The 25,995-nt window shown below is 37.7% G+C and overlaps 2 protein-coding genes across 4 annotated transcripts; one reads left to right on the top strand and one right to left on the bottom strand.

The window, feature by feature from the left end:
• The first annotated feature begins 184 nt into the window (after positions 1-184).
• On the top strand, positions 185-3,739 carry si:ch211-105j21.9 (sialomucin core protein 24-like). The gene is made up of 4 exons (XM_048255876.1): positions 185-309; positions 1,320-2,014; positions 2,411-2,566; positions 2,705-3,739. Exons 2-4 carry the CDS (start codon positions 1,330-1,332, stop codon positions 2,911-2,913), a joined length of 1,050 nt encoding a protein of 349 aa, XP_048111833.1. The 5' UTR covers positions 185-309; positions 1,320-1,329; the 3' UTR covers positions 2,914-3,739.
• On the bottom strand, positions 3,681-25,029 carry sycp1 (synaptonemal complex protein 1). 3 transcript variants are annotated; one of them, XM_048255873.1, is made up of 35 exons: positions 24,887-25,029; positions 24,485-24,628; positions 23,627-23,717; positions 23,444-23,487; positions 23,175-23,339; positions 23,014-23,081; positions 22,822-22,895; positions 22,679-22,737; positions 22,435-22,501; positions 22,226-22,299; positions 21,991-22,099; positions 21,776-21,870; positions 17,654-17,838; positions 17,478-17,545; positions 17,300-17,361; positions 17,073-17,189; positions 16,740-16,844; positions 16,529-16,632; positions 16,193-16,310; positions 16,013-16,083; positions 15,827-15,908; positions 15,418-15,480; positions 15,266-15,328; positions 15,121-15,183; positions 14,819-14,917; positions 14,329-14,439; positions 14,097-14,189; positions 12,496-12,570; positions 12,328-12,402; positions 12,138-12,209; positions 11,834-12,004; positions 11,645-11,719; positions 11,441-11,548; positions 11,234-11,302; positions 3,681-3,943 (listed from the first exon to the last, which is right to left on the bottom strand). In XM_048255873.1, exons 2-35 carry the CDS (start codon positions 24,626-24,628, stop codon positions 3,803-3,805), a joined length of 3,180 nt encoding a protein of 1,059 aa, XP_048111830.1. In that variant the 5' UTR covers positions 24,887-25,029; the 3' UTR covers positions 3,681-3,802. The 3 variants fall into 3 exon arrangements, with proteins under 3 accessions (XP_048111830.1, XP_048111831.1, XP_048111832.1); XM_048255874.1 differs by having other exon boundaries at positions 15,121-15,180; XM_048255875.1 differs by having other exon boundaries at positions 24,500-24,628.
• Positions 25,030-25,995: the final 966 nt, after the last annotated feature.

The raw sequence follows: 25,995 nt of genomic DNA, 5'->3' as shown, positions 1-25,995 counted from the left end.
CAGTAGTGTATTGGTATTGGTGTATTGGCATGCTCTGAAGAAATGGAGTGAAACTTGCTTGCACACAAACTCAGCAGGAAGCACTGTGACAAACCTATCACCGTGACAACTCACCCGCACAGGAAGTTTGCACTGCACAGGTCCGCCCACCTGCTTTGCAGGGTGACGCAGAGAGTGCTGTGAGCGGTGTCTGATCTTTAGGGAGTGGAGTATAATCAGTAAGAAGTATAGAGGGGAAAGGACAACAGGAGTTCTTAGTGAATGAGACACCAAGTTCCTGGTTGGACTTTCCTGGACTTTCTCATATTAGTGAGTAAATGTAAATGTAAATCCCTGCTGTGCTTTTCTTTTAATTTACAAGCATAGATTTTCACTAAATTAACCTTAAAGCAACAGTAACCTTTGTAATACCAACAAACAGCGGATTTGACATTGACCGTAGGTGGTATCTTTGGACGATGTTGTGTCGTGAAATCTTTCCTTAAATTTTTGTGCGGGTGGGCATCTCTATACTACATAACCCATACTACATAACTACATAGTGCATAGTGGCTAGTGAGAACAGCATGCGTGTTCCCATATGACCATATACCAATACTCACATCAAATAATTTCTTAAATTAATGTGAAGATTATATAAAAAGTTGCCTATAAAATCAAACCTTAAAAAGTAGCTTTTGTTCCGTATTATTTTGCTTTAATACTGGTCTTCATGATTGACAGGCAAAGAGTAGGCAGTAGACACAATGGCTCTAAGTATGACATTAACCTACTTATCAAATTGTTTTATTACTGTCCAAATAATATATAGGGATTTTCTAGGATTTATTAGGATTATTATGACTATTAAAATGTCTAAGTCTGCCCTTCAGAGATGTTAGTTGTAACAGTAAGCCGAGATTAAATTTGAACCCTGTTAAATTACTACTTTAAAATCAAATGTAAATGTGTTTAAACTTGCATCTGAGATGTTTTTTTAACCTGCTAAACTGAAGATGACTAAAGATGAACTGACAAAAATCCATTCAAAAAATCCAAAGCATGACACCTGCATTATTTTATTATAATTATAACCAGAAAACAGGAAGCAGGCGCCCGTACTGCTATAAAACAATAACTCTAATCAGGCCCGCACATTTGACGTAACCAATTGAAACACTGTTTCAGAATATCAGATGCCACGATAGGACACTAATAAAAAGGTCCCAGGCTATATCCTGGCACAGGATGTCTTCTTTCAGAAACAATGAACACAAAGGGCTATGTACTTATTAAGTTCACAAGATGTAGATGACATGCTCTTTGTCTTATTTTCACAGCTTTTACAACATGACAATGACCATGAAAATAATCACTCAAAGGCTCCTTTTCCTGACTTATATACTTCTATTGAGCACGGCTGGTAATGTTGCCAAAGACAGTGACCCCACGACAATAAACCCACAACCAGCAACTGACAAATCTATGATGACAACTGGACTTACAACAGAAATCGGTACCCGTCCTCCTTCTACACCTGAGAGTTCAACTGTTGCCACATCAAGCCACACAACCACAAGCACCGCCATCACCACCACGACCACCTCCATGCCACCCTCAATGTCCACTACCCAGACCAAGTCAACAACAGTGACTTCTCAGCCCAGCTCAACATCGCCACAGCCGTCCACAGCCACAACAGGGAGCACAGTGGTTCAAACCACACAATCCACCAGCAGCAAAAGTGCAACTACTGGCTCTACACCCAGTGTGAGTTCAACTACAACTACTGGCCCTACACCCAGCGTGACTTCAACTACAACTACTGGCTCTACACCCAGTGTGAGTTCAACTACAACTACTGGCTCTACACCCAGTGTGACTTCAACTACAACTACTGGCTCTACACCCGGTGTGACTTCAACTACAACTACTGGCTCTACACCCGGTGTGACTTCAAATACTAGCTCTACACCCAATGTGACTGATACCACAACCAACTCATCCAACACAACAGCAATTAATCCTGGTATAAGTAAGTATATATACGCTTTACACTATACACTTTTTTTGATCCCGTGAGGGAAATTTGGTCTCTGCATTTAACCCAATCGGTGAATTAGTGAAACACAAACAGCACACAGTGAGGTGAAGCACACACTAATCCCGGCGCAGTGAGCTGCCTGCTACAATGGCGGCGCTCGGGGAGCAGCAAGGGGTTAGGTGCCTTGCTCAAGGGCACTTCAGCCGCTGCCCACTGGTCGGGGCTAGAACCGGCAACCCTCCGGTTACAAGTCCAGAGTGCTAACCAGTGGGCCACGGCTGCCCTCAAATGATAATAATAAAGTGTCAAATGAATATAGCTGTACATCTTCTTCAGGCTCATTAATCTTTAAAATGGCTGATAATAATACTGTTGCTCTTTTAACAGGTGGTGGGCTGAACTCTTCAGAGATGGCACTGACTGTGGTCTTAGGTATTGTTCTTGGGGTGGTTGCGCTTGCGATAATAGTTTACACCCTTAGAAAGCGCAGACAAAGAATGCTCCCATTCACTCATCAGAGACTCTACTGTAGAGATGACACAGGTAATTCTTTATGTTTCCATTTCAGAGACAAATTAATTTTTTATTTTAATTAAAAAGGTATAAGTCAATAGGGATATGGTTGGTAGCTGATACACACTTTAGCATTGACATGTTTTTTTTTTTTTTAATTAAACATAGTGGACTTGTTTGCACCTCCTGATGACACACTGGTCATTTCTGGTGGGCTCTACGATGGAACACAGAGGAATCCTGATGGAGATGTCACCATGGACCACTCGTTTTCAGGTCAGCCTGCTCGATTGCGACTAGAATTCCTAAACGATGGGACGGAGAGGACCCCAAATCAGGCTTCAACTTTCGCGACTTTCCCATCTCAGTGGTCTTGAATTGAATGAGCATGGGCTCTTGTGGATGGAATATGGAACTTTGGTCCAAGGCATCATGATTCCTTCCAGGGTAATGAGAGCTGAAGCTTTTCATTTAAAGCCGATTTAAACCTTTGATCCCTGAGACTTTGAATTGAGTATGGTGACATGCAGGATTGTGGCATTTAGAAAATTATTTGTGACTGCATTCCATACTGTATGCTATGCTCATCAAACAAGCAAGAAATAAGGGGATACTGTAAGCAATGTATATGCACAACCTAAGTAAGATGGCTGATGATTGCCAGACAAGGATAAACACTTCTTTGCCTTAATCAACATTATTTAGTCTGATTACAGGGCCTGTGGTTGCAAACAAATGACACAGTCACATTTGAAGTTAGAACGTTATGACAAATTAGCTTACAAATGGTGACTGATGCTGATGCAACTCCATACTCAAAGAGCCGACTAATCACCAGCACATGCCATATACTGTATGTAGGGTTTAAGACAATACAGTAAACCAACTATGTTAAATGTGTTTATTATGATAAATAACAGCTAATATAAAAACAAAAACATTTGGATTAAATGTCATTTCAGTGCTAATGGTAACAAAATGGAAAAAATACTGGATAGTAAATAGTCACGTGTACAACAGATTGTGTAAACAGATCAGTAATTGTTTATACGGACACATAAATAAGTAAATAAATAAGCATATATATATATCATGCATTTGCATAAACTGTAAATATATTGCTGTGAACCGAATCAAGTAAATAACTGTAATAACAAAGTGCAATAACTGTAAATAGTCCAGTAAATAAATGTTTAAAACCTCTTTGTCAGTGGATTTATCCTTCAGTATTAGTATGCCACTTTAAAGTTTAACTCTGAAAATGTCCTAAGCAAAGATTTTCTCTGTTTCTCTCTTTTTCTTTCTGTCCAAATTGGCAACAGCTGTCCACCCAGCATCTCTCATTCTCTTCATAGCAGCCAGCTTCAATGCTGCTCCTGGAGATTTCTGGATAGCTGGACTTGGAGTCTGAGTTGAGAGATAGAATAATTGACTTAAATCTTACAGTGGACAGATGAAAACATTCAGTCTCATACACATGCTACTGATCTCCATGCTACAGTGGAATAACATGAAACAACTTGCCTTTAAAAATAAAAATCTGCCTGCCTCTATGGGAATTTAACATAGGGGGGTATACACTTATGCACCCTGGGGGTATTTGATGGTTCACTATTAAGTTTCATGCAGTTGAAAGAGTGTCAAGATTTCCACCCACTGTTTATTGCGAGACAAGGCATCCGCTTTCATTCATTCATTGAATGTGCTGTAATGGATCATTATTGCGTAGGCCTACGGTAGCCTAAATTGAGTTATTTTTTTTAATTATGCATGATTTACTTTTTTATGAAATTCGTAGGCTGGAATGCCTCTCGGCAACAATTGTGTTTAAATGTAGGCTAGTACAGCTTCAGCCTCTGGCAGGCTCAGAAGGGGGTGGCGAGCGACTGTTAGCTTGAGAGCGACATGTTGGAGACCCAGTGTAGGACAACGACTTTTCATTGCCGGCAATATAAAATATTAAGAAGAGCTCTTTTATTTAATTGAGTTAAATCGAAACAATGTAGGTAATAATTACCCCGGCTTGTAGGCTATTTAGGGATCGGCCTTTATTTGTCAGAATCTGAGGCCCTGTTATAAATAGAATCCCGGCCATAATTTGATGATTTACAGCAGGGATGGGCACTTCCTCCTCACTCGGCCCGCGGATCAATTTTGAAATGTCATTAAAATGTTCGTTTCATGTGTTTTTACCACATCTGAACAGGATCCTTATTGTAATTATACGGGCCACCAATAGGGGCGCTTCCTATATAAAAAATCCAGCGGAGTCGAGCTTTCTTCACTACAGCCAGCGAGTGAGGAAGAGATACAGAGAGCGGTTTATAAAGAAAACTCAGGATCATAGACAAGGTGGGAAAGGTTCAGACAAGGTGGGAAACAGCTGATTTTAACACAGAATTCAAAGTCAACTTATGTGTTTAGTAGGCTATGCTTAGAAACGAAATCAGCCGTGAACTTAAAGGACAAGTTCGGTATTTTACACTTAAAGCCCTGTTTTCAGATAGTTTATGATTAAATAGAACGTTTAAGATTGAAATTTGGTTGTCCTGAGAATTTTCGGTTTCTGTGGTAGCGCCCCCCCTCCTCCACAACGCTGCATAGGTGCACTGGAACAATCCTTCCTAAAACGCATTACACTTTCGTTTACAAAGACGTGAAACTCACCGAGTGGTCAGGGGTGTTCGCTGATATGCTCACACAAAATTGCTGCAAAAGATGCTTTCCAACAGGTGTTTTAACATGCCTTGTAAAACTGTGGAGCTATTTTTCCAAACGCCTCACACCCGTACATTCTTCCGTTGAGAGCTTGAATAATAGACACTCCAGCCCAGTTGGTGGCGATAATGCACCTTACACCGTCTTGCCAATTACAAGCAAACCACTGGCATTTCATTGAATACACAGAAGAAGCAGAAGATCGCTGTCTTGAAGTATTTTGCAACAGACAGCTAAAAATTAGGCGATTTTGTGCAGTTCAATGCGGGGAAAATTAAGTAGCAAAAAAGTTGTCACAGACTTCCTTTCAACGATCCAGAAAGGCTAAAGTTGTGGATGGAATTTCTGGGCTTGGATGTGAGCACACCTGTTGAGAATCTGCAGAAAGCTGATCACCGTGTGTCTCTGCGGTCTGCATTTTACTGAACTTCGCTGGAGGTCGAAAGAAATCGCCCAAAAAGCTCTTTCGCCTGAGAAATACAGCGGTTCCCACATTACCTCCTCGGATGACAGAGTTGGAAGAACTTGGGGTAAGGCTGAAATTTTGTAACGTAACGTTTGTAACAGGCGGAAAATGAACTTATTTGTTATGTCCATAACCTGTCATGTTCACATCATAAGCCTAACACTAACCCTAGCCTACATGAATAATTTGGCTACATGATTTTGTACGTTTACTATTTTTTTGGCTGTGGAACTTTCATGATGAAAACGTAATGATTCACGTAGGCTATCATTCACATCGTGCAAGTTCCAAGACATTTTAGCATTAGCCATGGTTGGACGTGACAATAATTTGGATAGCGTAGTACGATACCGCGACTGCATAAGACTACAGAAAGAATACAAACAACACCATATCCGTTTCCGGCAGCGGAGTAATACCGTACCTCACAGCACATCCAATACAAGTCAATGGAGTTGGACAAAAACTACGATAAAACCTGTTGGAAAGAATCTTTTGCAGCGATTTTTGTGTGAGCATATCAGTGAACACCCCTGACCACTCGGTGAGTTTCACGTCTTTGTAAACGAAAGTTTAATGCGTTTTAGGAAGGATTGTTCCAGTGCACCTATGCAGCGTTGTGGAGAAGGGGGGGCTCCCACAGAAACCGAAAATTCTCAGGACAGCAGCATGTGTCCAAATTTCAATCTTAAACGTTCTATTTAATCAAAAACAGGGAAAAACAGGAAAACAGGGCTTGAAGTGTAAAATACCGAACTTGTCCTTTAAGTCAACACTACAACACCATGCACGAAGATAGCTATATTGGAGCTTCTAGAGCCGCTGTCGTAGCCGACCTCAAAGTAAAGCACGGTTCCCACGGGTCATGGAATTTCAAAAATACCATCAGCATTTTAACAAAGTCTATTCCAGACATGGAAGGTCAGGGAATTATATCTTAGGGGGGCAAAGTCATGAAATATCAGGGAATTTTATTGTAGGATTTTAAAATTGACTTGCCAAAATACATTAGGCCTAATACAATATTTACACGCAGCACTGGTGTTTATTTAGTTATTAGCTTTTCCCCATTACTACTTCCATGAGTGGTTAGTTACCCCTACCTGTTTTTTTCAATGGACATTTTTTAATTTCCCGATGTAAATTCAGGATTTTTGTTAGAGAAGTCATGGAATTTTACCTGGTTAAGATACACTAACAATAGAGCCTTTTTAAGAGTCACTTACCCATTGCAGTGGAAAAAAAAGGTTTATTGTGAATGTGTAATATCTTTTAGTTTATTTCAAGTTTGTTGGTGAATAGAAGCAATATTAAAAATGCATTTGAGTACAGAACATATTAAATGAATGCATGTTGGTTTAATAAACCGTGCAGACATAGGCTAGTGTATATACTTTTAATACTCCTGATTCCTGATATCACAGTGGTGCATGGGCGTAGATTTAGGGTGGGACGCTCATGACTAGTCCTAACCAATATTTTAAGATGACAAAATTGTCCCCACCAATATTTTAGGGAACTCATTATTTTGTGCTGCTGATCATTCCGACAGCCAGCACGACAGTACAAGAAACGCCGTCATTTGATTGGCTGAAAAACCGAGGGGGAGGGGGAAGGGTTATCTGACACGCATGCTGCACACACATTGCTTTATTCTTGCACTGGTAGTTAAGCGAGCGGGTGTGTCAACGACAACGGTAAGTTACCAGGGCTGTCTGTCAATACATAGGCTACCCCATAAAAGGCCAAAGTAAAACATTTTGATATTCCCAGAGCCCGTCTACGGAGAGCCTGGCCACTCCGTATTAAGTCCCATTGTACCGAATTTTGGTTGCAGTTCCACCAGATTTCCACTGGGGGCGATCGCCATGAGTGCAGAATGAATGGGAGTCAATGGAGCTAGACGGCTAAATTTGTGTCTTTCACCTGATTGTCGTTGACAAATCTCAGATTTGATTGTAGTTTGTATAACTTCAACATGGGTTATAGGTCAAAAGTTGAATGAACGAGTACTTATGTCCTTTTGATTTCTTACAGTTTGGGTCATTGTTGCCCATAACAAGCTAGCATTGTGCTAATGAGTGACATCATTGACACGTTTGAAAGGCTTTTTAGAACAATTAAGTGACTTTAAAAAATATAATACTCCACCAAGTGTATTTTCTTTGCCTCCCCTTTCGAATACAATATTCAAATTACTTGAAAAAGTCAAGTCAAGTCAAGTCAAGTCAAGTCAAGTTTATTCATATAGCACATTTCATACACAGAGGTCATTCAATGTGCTTTACATAAACAAAACCAAACGATAATAACAAATAAAAGCATAGAAGGGCAATATAGTCAAAGAATAGTTAAAAGGTAAAGATCATAATAAAAAGAAAACATAAAACACAAGGTAAAATCATTTAAAAATAAAGAATAATTAGTAAGCAAAAACAAAGGCAAAAGTAGTAAAAAAAAGTAATAAAAGACAAAGTAGAATAATTATCGAGGCAGATTCAGAATTTGTAACTTCGGCACAGTTAGCAGAAAGCGCCTGAGAACAGTTTGGTCTTAAGTCTAGATTTAAAACTGGCTACAGTTGGGACCTTTTAATGTCATCCGAAAGTTGGTTCCACAGCTGAGCGCATAGCAGCTAAAAAGCTGCTTCACCATGTTTAGTTCTAACTGTAGGTTTTACTAGCAGGTTTTTCACCTGGGACCTGAGAGGACGAGAAGGTGTGTACTGCTGAAGCATGTCTGACAAGTATTTAGGTCCTGCTCCATTTACTGATTTATAAACAAGCAATAGTGCTTTAAAGTCAATTCTGTGACTTACTGGAAGCCAGTGCAAGGACTTAAGAATTGGAGTAATGTGGTCAGTTCTTTTAGTTTTTGTTAGAGTCCTAGCTGCTGCATTTTGTATCACCTGAAGCTGTTTAATAGTCTTTTTAGGAAGGCCTGTGAACAGTCCATTGCAGTAATCAACCCTGCTGGAGATAAATGCATGAATGAGTTTTTCTAAGTCATGTTTTGACATCAGCCCTCTGAGTTTGACAATATTTTTGAGGTGGTAAAAAGCTGATTTAGTTATCGCTTTCATGTGGCTGTTGAAATTTAGATTACTGTCAATTAATACACCAAGATTTTTAACAGTATCCTTTGCCTTCAACCCTTTTGTGTCAAGGAGAGTGGCAACCCTATGTCTTTCCTCATTTTTACCAAATATAATTACTTCAGTTTTTCTTTGTTCAGCTGAAGAAAATTTTGAGACATCCAGGTGTTGATTTGTTCTATACACTGACACATAGATTCAAGAGGACCTTAGTTGTTTGGTGATAGAGCTAAGTAAATTTGTGTGTCATCTGCATAGCTATGATATGAAATCAAATTATTTTGAATGATTTGTCCAAGTGGGAGCATATAGAGGTTGAATAATAGTGGCCCCAAGATCGAGCCCCTGGGGAACACCACAGGTCAAGGACGTTGGTGTTGAGGTACAGTTTCGATGGCAACAAAGAAGCTCCTTTCTTGTAGATATGATTTTAGCCAGCTGATAACTATGCCTGTAAATCCAACCCAGTGTTCTAGTCTGTGTAGTAAAATATTGTGATCAACAGTGTCAAATGCTGCACTAAGGTCCAGTAGCACTAGGACTGATGTTTTACCTGAATCTGTGTTGAGGCATTATGTCATTGGAAACTTTAATGAGAGCTGTTTCAGTGCTGTGATTTGCCCGAAAACCAGACTGAAAGTAATCAAAATACCCATTTGATGTTAGGAAGGTGGTTAATTGATTAAAGACTACTTTTTCAATAATTTTGCCAATAAAAGGTAGATTGGATATGGGCCTGTAATTGTTTAGCATGGAGGCATCCAGGTTATTCTTCTTGAGAAGTGGCTTTACAACAGCTGTTTTCAGTGACTTAGGAAAAGTGCCAGACAGCAATGATACATTTACAATTTGAAGGACACATCCGCTATGAGGTGAAAAACAGTTTTGAAGAAATTGGTAGGCAGAGTGTCTAAGACACATGTGGAAGGGCTGAGATTCTGTACCTTTTTTTTTCAAGTGTTTCAGTAGTCTATCAAGCTGAACTCTGACATCAAGTTTAGTTTCCCTCTGTTTGTTGCTGGAAGTTCAGGTTGTTGAATTTGTAATTGAGCAGATATGTTGAGTCTGATTTTGTCAATTTTACCTTTAAAAAAGATGAAAACTCATTGCATTTATTAGTTGAGAGAAGTTCAGGCTAATTGTGAGGGGGGATTTGTTAACTTATCAACAGTTGAAAATAGAATACGAGTGTTATTTGAACTTCTATTGATAATGTTAGAAAAGAAAGACTGTCTTGCTTTGCAAATTTCAGAGTTATATGTGCAGAGCATCTCTTTATGGATTTCATAGTGGATCTGAAGTTTGTATTTACGCCATTTTCTTTCAGTCTTCCTACACTCTCTTTTTAGAAGTTTAACTGCTGGATTTTGCCTCCATGGTGCTTTCTGTTTGTCCTTAACTTTCTTGAATTGTAATGGAGCAATGTCATCCATAATGTTTGCCATTTTTGCATTAAAGTGATCAAATAAGTCTTCAGAGTCTGACAGTTGACTTGGCTTTAGTGAAAGTGCTTGCTCAAAGAGAGCACTTGTCTGATCATTTATGATTCTCCTTTTTACCATCATAGCTGTGTTTTGAGTGTGTGGGGACATAGACACATCAAAGAACACGCAAAAATGATCAGATGAGGCCAGGTCTTTAACAGCTGTAGAGAAAAAAAAATTATACCCCGAGAAAAGTGGATTTTGAGGGGTACAGCTCCATAGACCTCCATGCATTCTGCACTCGTAGACGAGCGCCCTCATGTGGAACCACAAAAGGAACTGCAACCAGTTCAGAAACCGGAAGTTTTCCGAGAGTGCCAGTTCTCCCCTTAGTAGACATTCTCTGATATTCCCTTTTCCCTTCAGCATACACACAAACCCCTTTTTGTGGTGTGTAGATCAGCTATGCCACTCAAGAAGAAGAAAGGGGACATACGAAGCTTTTTCATAAAGCAGAGTGTAAGTAAGCAAAATAACTAGCCACACAAGCTAGCAGTGGTAGTGACCAGGCTTTCAAATTATGCAGATTCTATTATGTGAAAAAATAGTATTAACTGGTGATAGCATATGTTACCCAGGATATTGTTAAAGATAAACCTAGCTTATGTAATCTTTCAACCAAGGTCAGGAGTATTGATTAGGGGTGTGCAGCACGGTCGCATAGAAGTCGCGCTATCATAATAGATGCTATTACCAAGTCACTGAATTGGTTGGATGTCCCCACCAAAGCTGAGACCAAACCTACGCCCTTGCAGTGGTAGACGTGCGTGATCACATCTGGCCCTCTGACAGCGACAAGAACATTTTGTGGCCCTCTCTATCATCAAAGTTGCCCATCCCTGTGTTAAACTATACTGCAGAAAATGAACTCCGCTGACATTATGTGTGAGATACATTTTTTTCAGAGTGGATAACTGTTAACTCCATCAGATTACCTTTATGTCGAGAGCCAAAGTTTTCTTCAGTGGTGCTGAAAAATGGCTTGGCGTGGCATGTTCAAACCCCTGCAAAATGTAGCAGGTTATAGATACTGACATGAATCACAAGCAAAAGTGATGAAATAGGGGAAGATAGATGCTTTAGTGATTGACTGAAAAATAAAGGCGCAGACAAGAGATGAGTAGAAAAAAGCTATACATTACCAGTAAGTCAGTTGCTTCTGAGCTATCTGATTTGGGGTCTAGCTCTAAAGTGTTTTTTTGCCATGGCACAGACTTTTCACTTGAGGGTGGGGTTCGGATTCTGAAAGACTGATCCAAACAGAAAAAACAGACCGCTCGGTTAGATAGGATACGTCCTCATTACTCATTGAAGAGACCACTGTGTTAAGAAGTAGAAAATTGTACTTTAATTCGAGGTGTGGTTCCAATTTTACTCCCCGAGGTCCTGGATGGGGTCTGGAGGACATCTTTTACATTTGTCTTAAAAAACAACAAAAAAAAGGTTAATATGCCAATAGTAAAAGTTACACAGAAAGTCATGATGTTTAGACCATTGTTCCTGTTACCATATTTATGGCTTCATTGTGAACTCACTTGAGGCGTTTCAAATACTTTTATGGTTGCGTGTCTGGATGGCGTTGCAAAGAAAGGGTCATTTTCCATTTCTGTTGTTGAAAACGCCGACCTCTTAGAAGTAGACACTTTTGGTGTGGCCAAACCTCTTTGGACTTTTCTGGACAACTCTGGCGCACTTATTTCAGGTATCTCAGGACATAGAAAGGATTATGATTATGGTTCCTTAGCAAACAGGACTCTAGCAAAAAGGGTTTTAAAATGTAAAATAAATCATAAAATGTGTTATTCCATATCTCTGGTAAATTCACACATTTTTCCTTACCACTTGATGTTTGTCTTTTTTTAACGATTTCATTTGTTTTTTCAAATTTGTAATGTCTTTCTCCAGGTTTTCCTTCAATAGAGAAATAGATGAGTCAATGTCACTTTGTGACAAGCACTGGTAGCAAGTGCCATGACTAAGAGTTGGACAAAGACTGAAACTAAGTTGTCCAGCTTTATGAAACACCAACCTCTATTTGCTTATGGTCATTTTTCTGTGATTTCAGGGCTGTCTTGAGTTCCTTCACTTCTTGAGTAAGACGTGCCTAGCAATAAACAAACAAACAAACAAACAAATCAAAATAATACAAATCTTTGTGCCTTCTTTTCCTCTCATCCCAATTCATGTCAAGTGTTACCATTTCTTTTTTTTCATTGTCAAGCTGTTGTTTTATGTGTCCATTCTGAATTTGCAACTGGGACAGCTCCAGTTCCTACCAAGCAAACAAAAAAACACTGATGACAAAATGAACACTGGAGTAACTACAGTATTAGGACAAATACTGGCAATACATGAAAATGCCTACTTATTTAACTAGATAAAATAATGACATGCTTGTCTGACTAGCTCATATATGGCACCAGGAAATACATTTTTTTTCATAGTTGAAACTTCAGTTGGTGATTGTAAAAGTATTATGTATTGTTATCCTAAGGACTCCTTTACAGTGTGGTTGGAATGTTAGTCCTCTTTTTTTAAGTCACTTTGGATAAAAAACAAATAAATGTAAATTATTAGTTCAGTTTTCACTGAAATATTGTTATGCTTCAGTTAGAAATGACAAAAGAAATAAAGAAGACATCTGAACTGAAAGCCGTCTGTCATGAATGACGTCTGAATTTAAATGAGTTAAATTTACTGTGACACTTTATAATAACTACATGGATGTGTCAATGATTAAGAAACTATTGACACCTACATGTGCCTTTATAAAAAATAATGATTAACACATGCACTAATGATTAGTTTATGATTAACTCAGGAGTTACAAGTGGTTAGTTATGTTTTTTTAAATCTTCACAATGCTAGTAGAACGCTCCATCGACTTGAATGGGATTTCCCAACGTTCTACGGTCAAATATGGACCATGTATTGACAGCTGAAACATATAATGACCGCTGTCAATTGCAACGGGTTTTGGGCTTCTGATTCACGTCTTTCATATCACTCTGGTTACTCGCAAACGAACTTCATTCAAAAGTGAAAGCAGACGGTTGATCAGCTGTGTTCTAAAGAATGTTTGATTTAAGTTCAGCGTGTTGCAAACTATTTGTTTTTCAGCAAAAACTACAACAAAAACGGTAACAAATAAATGTAAAGAGACATATCGTGGAGTTTATTTTTTCGTTTTGGCATGCAGCCGTATAATAAGTGGGTTAATGTATAAAACGCCGGTCATTATCGGAAAAATAAGTCCCTTCAGGGCGAAAACAAGTCCAGTTCGCCCTGTTGGGACTTATTTTCCCGATATTGACCGGCTGTATATAAATTTATCCCTTACATATTCTGTTTACTGAACAGTATACTGAACAGTTTACTGTTCAGCAGACAGAGCGTGATATCACGTATAGGCTACCAGAGATCGTTTTCACATCGTTACAAATTTCATATGATAATTCATCATTCCACAAAATGGTTTGTCTTCTCTATCAAGTTATTCAATAGCCTAAACAGCCTTGACTCAAAACAGTTGTTAGGCTTATGTCATTTTGATCTGTAAAAAATGTAAAAGATATCAGATGCAGCTATGTTTAAATTCTGTTCACTGCACATCTATTATATTATAATATTATACTATAATATTCAGTATTCATTATTGAATGCTTATAGCTGTGATTATTATGTTTTTTCCCTATCATCCTATTTTTTTTAAAGCAGGCCTGCCTGCGGGCATGTAATTGGGCTACAAGTTTTCTACAGGAACAGCATGTTTGAACGGGTACTGCACTAGTTACTCACTAATGATGTTTTACTGGCACTAATCTCAATGGCCTTCTTCATCCTCTCCTCAAGCTCAGAGTCTTTCTCCTTAACCATATTGTCATATTGATTCTGGAAGAATATAACAAATGATAATTGTGTATGAAAAAATATGATTATTTACTGTATTTACTAAATGTATTTTGTATTTAATTACTAAAATGTTAATATGACTGTATTGTGAGGTGCCATATGTGCTAAAATGCTGTACCTTGTGCTTGTCCATTAATGCGACCATGTCTGATATCTTGTGTTGACATTTAATCTCTGTATCTTCTTTGCTTTTCAGAGCTTCAGCAGCTGCTTGTTTTAATTTCTTCACCTGTGACAAAAACAAGGGGGCAGCTGTGGCCTACTGGTTAGCGCTTCGGACTTGTAACCGGAGGGTTGCCGGTTTGAACCCCGACCATTAGGCACGGCTGAAGTGCCCTTGACCTAACCCCTCACTGCTCCCCGAGCGCCGCTGTTGTTGCAGGCAACTCACTGCGCCAGGATTAGTGTGTGTTCACTGTGTGCTCAGTGTGTTTCACTAATTCACAGATTGGGATAAATGCAGACCAAATTTCCCTCACGGGATCAAAAGATATACTATACTATACTTGTACTATACAACACATTTTCTTATCCAGCACAGCATTAGAGAGCCCTTCCTATTCAATAGTAAAAGTCAAGCTTCTTGAAACCTCTTCTTGGAGCACTACCTCTGAGCCTGATTTGGCAGTAAGGTCACTGCTGACTCTCCGAAGTTCCTCCTCATGGCACCTCTGAACCCTCTGCGCCTCCTCTTTAAACTGAGTTATCTGGAACATAATCAAGAGACAAGAAAACATCACAATGAATGCAAACAGATTACTACAGTTGCATTAGGTGGCAAAGAAACAAGAGAACTCAATGAATAGCACATGACTCAATTCCAGCTAGCTCCCAACTATGCATGGGATTATATTAGATGAGTGATAAAAGTAGTAAGTAATTATAAGCAAAAACATAACAGCATGCCAACCTCTTTTTCTAGCTGAGTCTTTTCTTCATTATTTGTGCTGATCTGCTTCAGAAGGCCTTTCTTCTGGGTAAAAGACATGTGTAAAGGAAGATGGTTATTTCTATACAGATTACTGTGTATATGCTGTAATGCTGCTATATCTTACCTCTTTCTGAATGTCATCATGTGCTTTAGTTTTGTTCTCTAATTTTGTTTTCAAAGTACCGAGCTAAAAGGATAAGAATAATGATAAAAAAGTTCTAGAAAAAGGTTGTGATTGAACAGAAAGAGCACAAGAATTATGAATGCACATGTCACCTTAAGCTCTAAAGCTTTCACTTGCTTGTCCTTTTTAGTTGCTTCATTCTGTGAAGTTTTACTCTAAAGGAAGAAGAAAGTGATAATCAGTTTCAGAGAAGTTTTCTGAAGTTCTGAAAACATGAGGCTAAAATACAATCAGTTTAAAGCAAGGACTTTCATGGATAGATATAGTTCCATTTCACTAACATTGTAATGCTTTTACCATTTGAAATTCAAATTGTTCACTGAAAAGCATCCATATTTCTGTATGGAAATTCGTATTCGTAACATATGACTTTTAAAATAACCTTATCAGTTTATCAAGTGTAAGGCAAACTCCCCAAGTAAAAAAGGATAACCTAAACAAACACTTAATATGATACAAACATCATTTATTCAAAAAGCATTGAATAAAATATACTCTTACACATGCATCAAGCTTCTCCTTAAGTTCTTCAGTTTGTTGATGCTGCTCTTCAATTTTAGTATGGAGTACTTTCAATTCTGCTCTAAAATTGTACAATTACTTAAGTGAAAATTGCACAAAGGAATAATAGTCGCATAACACATAATTAATCCACACATTTTTTTGTAACACTAGCATATTTCTTACTTCAGTTCCTGTTTTTCCTCCTCTAGACGTACAATTTCATTCTTACTCTTCTCTTCATTAACTTTACTTTCCTGTTCAACGTTATACAATTTAAGCAATTAATTAGCTTTGTGACATCTGCTGAATTAACAACTTTTGCAGTATCGTGAGGCTTTTACATGAATAATAAGTCAATAAAACCTTGAGAAGGCCTTCAAGAGCCTTAGTCTCAGATGTGCTCCCTTTCACTTGTTGCTGAATTGTGTTCTTCTGTATCATCAGCTGATTCATATTTTCTGTCAGTTTCTTACATTCCTCCCTAATACAAACATTAAATCTGTGATGTTACCAGGTTTATGAAATGCATACATTTAATAGAGAAACACCAGGTAACACTGCTTAGAAATACATTATGATAGCAAAATATTAAGCTTAACATTTCATTTAATTATTGTTACAGAAATCGTATTAGAGGTAATCAAATTGGATCTTCAATACACAATGACATTAATGACACAATGACACACTAAAACTTACTCATGTTTCTCAGTGTCCTTCTTCAGTCTCTCTATTTCCTTTTCTGACTCTACTTCCTTTCTTTGGGCAACTGATAACTGTTCTTCAGAGTCTTGTAGCTTAGTCTTTGTAACAAGAATAAACTACATTACAAGGTTTTCATTTGCATAATATATATAGCGCAAGTTAACAATGAAAGTATTAAATATAAGAACACAATAATAAGCTAGACCTCCATTTGTTGTGTGATTTCCCTCAAGGTCTTCTGTTCATTCATAGCTGTTTCAAGGGTTTTCTCCAAGTCCTCACGTTCATCAGACATGATGGTCACTTTGCTCTACAAACCACATAATTTAGGGAGAAACCACCAAAGACAGTCTAGCAGAATCTAGCATAAGTCTAGGTCATACATTTCATAGGTCAGACAAAATGATGAAATTCTAGATCGCCAATACATATTTATCACTTTTACATTTATCATTTATACATTTTTATATTATGACAAAAAAAAGTATGATAGTCTGAGGAAGACAGACAGTGAGCATACTGGCCATAATACGATTACCTGCAATTGAAGGATTTCACCATTTATCTTCTCAACCTCTTTGGTGAGTTCTAGTATTTGGGTCTCATTTGTTTCTATCTGCTCTTCCAAAGTCACAACTGACTTACACTTTTCCTCCTGAATGAAAAATGTATTGCAACATATCATCTTCTAATGTATTATCATTACTACAGTAAAACTGTCAGTACACAAAAGGAAAATTTTTCTCTCTAAAAATGATACAATACCAATTCAGTTTTAAGCATTTGTATATGATTGTCTGCTTCTTCCTTCTGTTCAGTGATTTTGCCTGGAACAGACAGCACAGTACTCACTCTTATTCTCCCTTCAAAAACACACAGTGCAAGTCCTGTACACACAATAAAATGCAAAATAATTGTGAAGACACTTAAACATGCAACTTACCAAATTCTGTGTTTTTCTGGTTAAGTTTCTCTGATGCTGAGGTAAGCATGACCTCCAGTTCTTCTACCCTGTAAGAGTATTGAGCGAATGTTTTACATCAATCAGACTCTCAAAGACTTTCAAAACAGGTGCAACACAGGCACCTGAAATGAAGTGCAGTTGTTAAACGCACACACCTCTGCTTCTCAGTTGCTAGGGAGTCCTGCAAAGCCTGAACTGTCTGTTGGAGTTCAGAAAGTTGATCTGCCTGCTGTTCCTGGATTGTAATCAGCTCCTCCAGCTTAACCACCTTCTCAGCAATCATCTTTTCATGCTCCTGTTTAGTGAGCTCCAGTGTATGCAGAATGGCTGCTGTTTTCTCCTGAAGAGATGCAGACATAACAACTTAGTTTAACACCTTACACAAATAACAACCCTTCTCTTATTCTGAAATAGTGACAATATAATGATCGCTGTTAATAAAACAGCCATTAACAAAATATTACCCAACATAACATTGTTTAGGCCATGTGATGGCTACTGACAGCCATTCCTTTAATACAGGGGTCTCAAACTCCCGGCCCGCGACGTATGTCAAAACTAGATGTACCACATAGCGGTACAAAATATGACCGCCACTCAGTCCTGTACATCCATTCCGCGAAAATAAATCATATTAATGAATTTGTCTCCATCTTCTACTCCATCCCCCACTCTTGAAACTTTTGTGTATGCTTGTTTGGAATGTGTGTTTGCGGGCCGCACACAAAGTCGCCTACTGGCGCTGCAAAGGTGAATAGATTTGTAGCATTGTTCATCACAGTCCATCCATTGCAACCGGACTGATGAAAGGTACACCTGTAGGCTACATTGTATTTGGGAAAAGCAGAAGGTAGCAGCATAATGTATTTATTTATTTATTTTTATTATTAAACAAAACAATCCCTGTCAGTTCCATGCAGTTTTCAACAGCTATCAAGAAGAGAGGTCCTGTCATGGATTTTTGTGAATGTTTCTTCTTCTACATATGTATAAGTTTAGTCATCTAGTTCATATGATATTCAGCTTTATTGTCAATGCACAAATTAAATTCCAGTAGTCTAAAACAAAATATAGTTTTACCCAGAGGTGCAAATAACTGATATGTCCAAAAGGGCCTTCATGAAATGCGTTGCTAGACTGTTTATACACATTTTAACGGGCCAAGTTGAAGAGCTACCGTCCGTTATTGTTCGTGCAAATAATAGGCTGATTCATGTTCCCTTGCATTTTGCAACTATGAGGTCCATGGTTAGTCTGGCTTTCGCCAGACCAAGCTCAATCTTTTAAGAAATCGAAAAAGAACTAGCCGGCAGATCAGGCTGAGTTCACCCAGCCTATAGTCCATGGTAGGCACCCGATAGAAATATTGTTTAATTTTGCTATTGAGATATCCACGCGCTTAGCTATGGCGACGTGTTAAGCCCCGGTTTCAGAGCTATTCTAAATGCAAAATGCATAGAGGAGTTATGACAAAACCGTGACTGTTAACAAACTATATAAGGTAGGCCCTATGCTAGGCCTATTACACAACATAAATGGTCAATAGGCTATGCTGGCGACCCAAATAAAATCTCCTTTATGCAACAAATATGTGTAGGTACAGCCCTTCCCTGGATACATCTCTCAACGTGCGCTCTAAAACATTAAATGGAGATGTAGATCATCACGGGTGCGTTAATAAATCTACATTGCGGCAAGTTGACACAAATTATTCACTTTGACGAATTTATGTAGTTTCAGTCCTAGTTACTTTACTTTGGGCCATGCTCTTCCTTACTTGAATCACCTTTGAAAATAGAGGATTGAAGTAGCCTATATGGGTGTTTAGGAATGAACATTGACTCAGATGCTTTTTGAGACTTTGAGCAGATATGTCCCAGCCCGGTGTTTAGGATGCATCATAGACAAGTTATCTTTCAGGTAGCTAGGTTGATGTGGGCCCTTGAGACCAACCCATAAAAATTTCTTCATCCTCGGTGCCACGGTTCAGGTAGTTATTTAGGAAAAATGAATTTTTTGGGTTTCGTGGGGCCCAGCGCGGAGGGGGAGTGGCCCCTGGGGACCATACAAAATTTTTCCGTAAAAGTCTAGTGGGGCTACATACCCACCAAATTTCATGTGCCCGGTGTTTAGCCCGTTGACCAAAAATTCAGATAGATGGGAAAAAAAAAACTTTGTATGCCCATTGTATGCCCGCCTTGCTAGCTTCGCTAGCGGCGGTCATAATAATAATGTAATCTGGCCCTTGAGGGTATTTTTAATTGCGACAAACAACAATACTGATTAAAATAGACGATAGATCCAAGTACGGTGACAAATCTCATTTGTAGGCTACTCTCCTCCACTATTTGCTAGACATGCAGAGCTTGATTCAAACCCAAAATCGCTGCACAAAGTTTTCAGAAATGCTTGTAGCCTATTACACGCGAGAAACACGAAGACGTGCATTTGTAATGACGCGATGCAGGCCATAGTTTTGCACAAATTGAAGCAGAAATAGGCCTACACCAAATGTTGAAAAACGTTCACGTGTGATGAAGTCTTAGGTAGGCTATGTTATTCACCTATTCTGATTCTGAATATCCTTTTGGAGAGTATGATCGATCGTCTATTGACAGTGATAGTCACGGTGTGTCTGTGAATGGAGGTGCGTCTTTCCGTGTATACGACGGTGTCCACTAAGCATACCATGCTTATTTCAACCCTCTGCCCAACCTCGGAGGTTGAAGTGGTAATCGTGATGATAGTGTCCGTAATGGACGTGGTACAGACAGCAGGGCTAGTAGAAATAGGGCTCTGAAGAACTACAAAGTCACCCTTGATAGGAACTGATTTGACCAGGTTTATTGTAGGCCTTGTGGTTATAGGCCAGTAATAGTTTACTATTGTTGGTATAGGCCTACATATCTTAGGTGTTTTATTGTTAATTTGTTATGTGGGTAGTAATTTGACAAAAAAGAAAGTAAACCTGCTCAAATATGTTCATCCAGTATTTACTGAAAGGTGCATAATTTGAGGTGCTTGCCATCCAGTGGCAAATTAGATGGGTAAATGTACCCCCTTCATAAACTTTTTGAGTTTATACTCAAACCCATTTTCAGTAGGACTTTATCTCTGACCACTTTCAAGCCATGGCCTTTTGAAATTTTGATATAAAAATCATGGTGTTGCTTTCTTAACCCTGACGCCTATTGCCAGGTTAAAATTTTTTATTTTTATTATTTTTAATATTTTTATTTGGTGTGAAACACACACATAGGCCTACCTGTTTTTATGCTTTTTTGTTTGTTTTTATAATTTGTATTAATATTTATTTTATCATTATTTTATTTATAAGCTACAAGGTTGCTAGCACAGGTGTCTAAAAATAAATTAAAATACTTGCACTTTCTGTTTGTAGTTTTGTGTTTGAAAATACAGTATTTGAAAAAAAAAAACCATTGCATTTTAGAAAATAGCCATTCCTTTCTGTATTATTCTTTAACACTGATGTGGCCCTCCAATTAGATGACATTGGCGGAAGTGGCCCCCAGCTCATTTGAGTTTGAGACCCCTGCTTTAATATGTACAGTACATACCATTAAATCTACTCAAGAATGTGCTGTATTCAAAAAAGATCAATAATAAATCTATCATGGCCACACACAATAGAGTACCGAAGTGTGACGTTCCGTTTCCATGACTACAGTGTCACTGGATCTAAACAAACTTTCGAAAGTGGCATCGACAGCATCGCATTTAGACATGAGGCATCGTTTCTACCTCATAAATTGTTTTTAAATGTAGGCTATAGCCGTTTAAACGTGTTTTACCTGCTAGGCAGCCGCTTAGCCACATAACACAGATTCCCTGTAAGAAACGAAATCCCAGTGGATATTTCACGTCTTATCAAATGCTGATGTGAAGAGTGAAGTTTTTGCCTCAAAAATAAAGCCAAGACACTTCCATGAATTTCAAGATTTTAACCGCATGCTGTGAAGTTACATGCATGTCTCTTTTACGGAAGAACCCCATGTTAAAATAAAACTCTGTAGTCACAAATTTGATCGTGTTAGTATGAATATATATGTTGTAGTATGGGATTCCTACAGTGTAAAAAAAGTATACTAACATATTGGAAACGTTGTAAAATTATTTAAATAGATCAAGAAAGCCACCACTATTGACACTATAATGGTTAGATTGATTTGTTTAGATCCAGTGAAATTGCTACCTTGATAACACTACGTCATGGCCTAGGTACTCTATCACCAGATGTGAGCTAAAGCACATCTTACCTCACTTTCTTTGAGAAGTACCTCTGTCCTTTGTAGTTTCTCTGCAAGGATGTCCTGCTCTTCTCTAGATGTCTGAAGCATTTCTTTATGTTGGGCTAAACATTACATAACAGCAGGCACTTGAAAGCATTGTCAGAATTTCCTCCTGTCACTTTACTGTAACTACTGAATTCCTGATGCTCAAAACACAAATTTCTGAGATGATGAACATGTACCTTCTGCCTCATTGAGACGATTGCACTTCACTTGGATATCTTGTAGGCTGATAGAGATTTCCTTAAGTTCATTTTCTTTACTAGCAAGTTTTGTTTGAAGAGTTAGAACCTAAAACAATTAAGCATAAAGATCTACTGACACAGTTTTCCTGATATGTTATTTTTTGTTTTAATTGGCCCAAACAATTTAATTAAAATATGCCTGAAAGGGAAAATTGGATTGACATTTAATTACCTCCTCTTCTTTCAAACTGAATTCCTTTTCAAATGTTTCTTTTAGATGCTCAAACTGTTGTAGGCCCTCTCTGACTGCATGGACATCAGATGTATATTATTTAAGTTTTTGTCATCCACCAAAAACATACAATAACATAAATTAATCTAATAATTTTCACATCTAGTCTGCTTGTAAAATATATGGTATGTAAAGAGAAAAGCCAGTACCTCTTGCCATTTCTTGCTGGTCATGCTCTGCTTGAATCCGAAGCCCTTCAAAGGCATCAATCATACGCTGAAAATGAATAAACAACACAATACTCGACACAATTTAAAACACTTTTTTTTTTCTATGTGAGATAACATTTTCACTTGGTTTGAATTAATCACATATCTACATAATTCGCAATCATTTTTCAATCCAAGCAGAATTATTTTTTTTATCATTTTCAATGAGCATTACAAAGTTTACCTGAATAGTCTCACTGTTTTGCATGAAGAGATGATGCGTTTCTTCTCTTTCAGTTTCAACTAAACAAAACAAAACATACTTCCATTTTTGTGTTGCTGCACATACTGAAACACTTGATACTTCAAATATCCATAAAGACTTACATAAATTAATGTTCTCTGAAGATCTTTCAAATGTGTCTTTAAGTATATTGCACAAATTTCTGGTGGCATTAGTCCTGTATATAGAGGCATAGGTGGATAATCAATTCTTTGTATGACACACATTAGTGTACAACTAAAATGCATATGAGCAAGTAAACAAACTAAAGTTACAACATCATGCATTCCACATACTTATTCCTCAGGTCTGTGTTTTCATTGATTTGTTCCTCTAGTTTCATGCTGAGACTTTCATTTTCAAACTTGAAAGAACACAAAGATAGATAAAACAAGATATTGTGTCAAAAGTAAATACAATCAGTATTTCAGTATATTTAGAAATACTATGTCTTTACCTGTAATTCCTGAATTGCCTTGCGCTGGGTTTCAATTGTTCTTTTATTTTCCTGCAATTTCCTGTCTTTCTGTGAGACCTCTGAGTCTAGTTTGGACTTCCAGTTTTTTATCTTTTCCGCTTCTTCAAAAAGTTTAGAATACAACTGACTAGATTTTACTGGCATCTGAAAGAACATAAAAAAAATAGAATGGGCAGAGACTACAATTGTTGATATACAAGCTAAAGTAAAAAACATTTGAATTCTATTAATCTTTCTACCAGTCACACCTCTTCTTTCTCCATCGGCATAACAGCTATCTTCTTTGATACATCTGAGAACATGCATGCACACACAGAGAAAAAAACATTCATGGAATGCAAACAAGGATCCATTAAAACTCACTTTATATCCAGATTCCATTGTCCCCTTGTTACATATCCCTTTAATTTGGTAGCTTAGTCTCCTCTTACCTGTCCTATTTGGTTTTGTCGGCAACTTCACAGTCATACCATTGCTAGTAAATGGCATGTTAAGCTCCTTCTCAAAACATTTGTTGAAACCCTTAAAAACATTACAAAATATTCAATAAGCAGGCCTATAATGTTAAATCGTTAATTTAAGTGATATACTCATAAACGTGGTAATTACCAACCATTCCTTCGAAAATTCTTAAAACAAGGATGCTTTTTAATACTTCAAAATAACATTTGCTAAATGAACCTGACATTTTTCAGTAGCCATAGGTGTATAGATTTGAACAAAATCTAGTTTGGTTCTTTCCGGGGCTTTTACTGCCTGAAATATTCGATTTTGTTTACTGTGGTGGGTGCTTATTCCCAACCTTTCTCAGGCACATGAACGGTTAGCCCGAGAATTCTCGTCGGCAAATCAAAATTCCACTGGAGCTCCAAGCAGATTTGTACAGCCTTACAACACTCTTCGAGTCACGGTAAAATGTAATTTTTGGTACATAGACAATTTAGATAAACTTATGGTGTGGGTGCTTGCGTTTCTTTAGGAATCCGCCGTCTTGGTTTGTATAGAAATTAATATTAAGTGACACGTAAGAGGTTGGACATACGTGACGGTTGGTAATATGTGACGTTCCGATATAATCTTACAATAGGAAATGGCATATAACTACTGTTGAATTACACAGCAAAAAGCACAGTAGTGGTTGTATAACTCAATGCGGGAACAATCCAGAAACAAACCTTAATGCTGTGCATTTCTTGTGATAGCTAATGTCAGCTTTGCATAATGTTAGCAGATCAGAATATAACACGCTGACGTTCTTAACGTTAATCATAGTGCTAGTGCTACCCAACCTTCTCTGATGCTACCTTCTCAAAACCGCAGCTGCCAGTGTCTTCAAAAATATCTTGAGGCTTGACTGCAGAGACCTGTCCTGTAACGTTATTGCTTCTTGGTGGGACCAGTAGTCTGAAGTTAAAACCTCGCTCCCTCTCCATCTTCCAGTTGAAGTTAGATTAGCAAATAGTCAATACAATGTTTTAAGTAAATTATTCTACTAGACCAAACGTTGTTAGCTCCAAATGATAACTAAACAATAACGTTATGTTACATCACAATACTTGCAATTTAGCTAATGTTAACGTTAACGTTAGCTAGAACTAACTGCACATGTTATCTATCAATTGTGAACTCCATGCTGCAGATAGCCTAAACCAAACACCAAGTCCAACATTACCTTTCCAAACTAACCTTACCTTAAATATGCTTGTAGGTTACTTTTCGGATAACTGAAGTTAACGTAATAGGTTTAGTAGCAATCTAAGTTAACAATCCAACATTCAGGTGACCTGACCTGAACCGTTTTAATTTGTGACTTGTAACGTTAACTAACGGACTATTTTGAGCTCTGCACGCGCCTAGCCTTCAAATTCGAGAGGGGAAGCATGCTCATGGAATCTTTCAAAATAAAATGTATCCTAGATTATGGTAAGTTAGGATATGTTGTATCCACCATTATTGTAGCTAGTCAGTTAACCTAAGTTAAAGTAATCATCCCAAAGTTAAAAACAATCATTTTAAAAATAGTAAAACAGTATGAAGTTCTTTATTCATACAGTCAGTGTTCTTTTCCAAAACATTATTCTCCTATGCCTATTATATGCAGCCATCATAACATAGGCCAATAGGCCTAGGCCTGGTCGACAAAGAACATTTGAGTGTAACAGACTACACAAAGTTATATATTTTTTATCCCTGCACTTCCAGTGGTTGCTTATTAATTTGATTGCATAGAATTTCTTCAAGATGGAACAATTTGGTGAGATGAAATGACCATCAACAGCATTCATTTAGACAGAAAATTACCTGACCTGCATTGTCTTAGACAGGTCATCTGCTGGAAACATTAGGCCTAGTTTTTGGTCAAAGTTTTCTCCATGGATTCCTGGTCCGAACCCTTATTGGAACAGATTAAAACTTGGGGCATGTTGAATTTTGTCCAAAAATCCTATATGGCCACCGTATTCCAAAATGGCACATTTTTACACACTTTTTGCTATGCTATGGGGACATTTCCGGTAAAAAAAACAGTGTCATTTTAGCAAAAAACTGTTCTTTTCTATTAAATACATATTTACAGAGGTTAACTGATGATTTTAAAACCCTAAGTATTTTTCTAACAATTTTAAATCATTAAAAAATTATAATTTTGTTAGATATTTGTCAAATATCAGAAATCATCAAATTTCCTTCAAACATAAACCTCTTACAGGTTAAATACAGTTCAAATAAATTGGGTACCTTAACTTAAACAGATTAAAACATATGGCATTTAGACATTTTCCCAAAAACTCAATATAAATTC

The sequence above is a fragment of the Alosa alosa genome, chromosome 10 (genome assembly GCF_017589495.1).
Source record: "Alosa alosa isolate M-15738 ecotype Scorff River chromosome 10, AALO_Geno_1.1, whole genome shotgun sequence".
NCBI lineage: Eukaryota > Metazoa > Chordata > Actinopteri > Clupeiformes > Clupeidae > Alosa > Alosa alosa.
The sequence above is the reverse complement of the archived record's forward strand: the minus strand, read 5'-3'. Positions and strand labels throughout refer to the sequence as shown.

Excerpts from the sequence above, each read along its gene's own strand:
- si:ch211-105j21.9 (XM_048255876.1), top strand. The coding sequence starts at position 1,330 with ATGACAATGACCATGAAAATAATCACTCAAAGGCTCCTTTTCCTGACT. Across the intron at positions 2,015-2,410 it reads AGCAATTAATCCTGGTATAA|GTGGTGGGCTGAACTCTTCA; the intron begins GTAAGTATATAT and ends CTCTTTTAACAG. Across the intron at positions 2,567-2,704 it reads CTACTGTAGAGATGACACAG|TGGACTTGTTTGCACCTCCT; the intron begins GTAATTCTTTAT and ends AATTAAACATAG.
- sycp1 (XM_048255873.1), bottom strand. The coding sequence starts at position 24,628 with ATGGAGAGGGAGCGAGGTTTTAACTTCAGACTACTGGTCCCACCAAGA. Across the intron at positions 23,718-24,484 it reads AGAAGGTAGCATCAGAGAAG|GGTTTCAACAAATGTTTTGA; the intron begins GTTGGGTAGCAC and ends AATGTTTTTAAG. Across the intron at positions 17,546-17,653 it reads CTAGCAACTGAGAAGCAGAG|GGTAGAAGAACTGGAGGTCA; the intron begins GTGTGTGCGTTT and ends ATACTCTTACAG.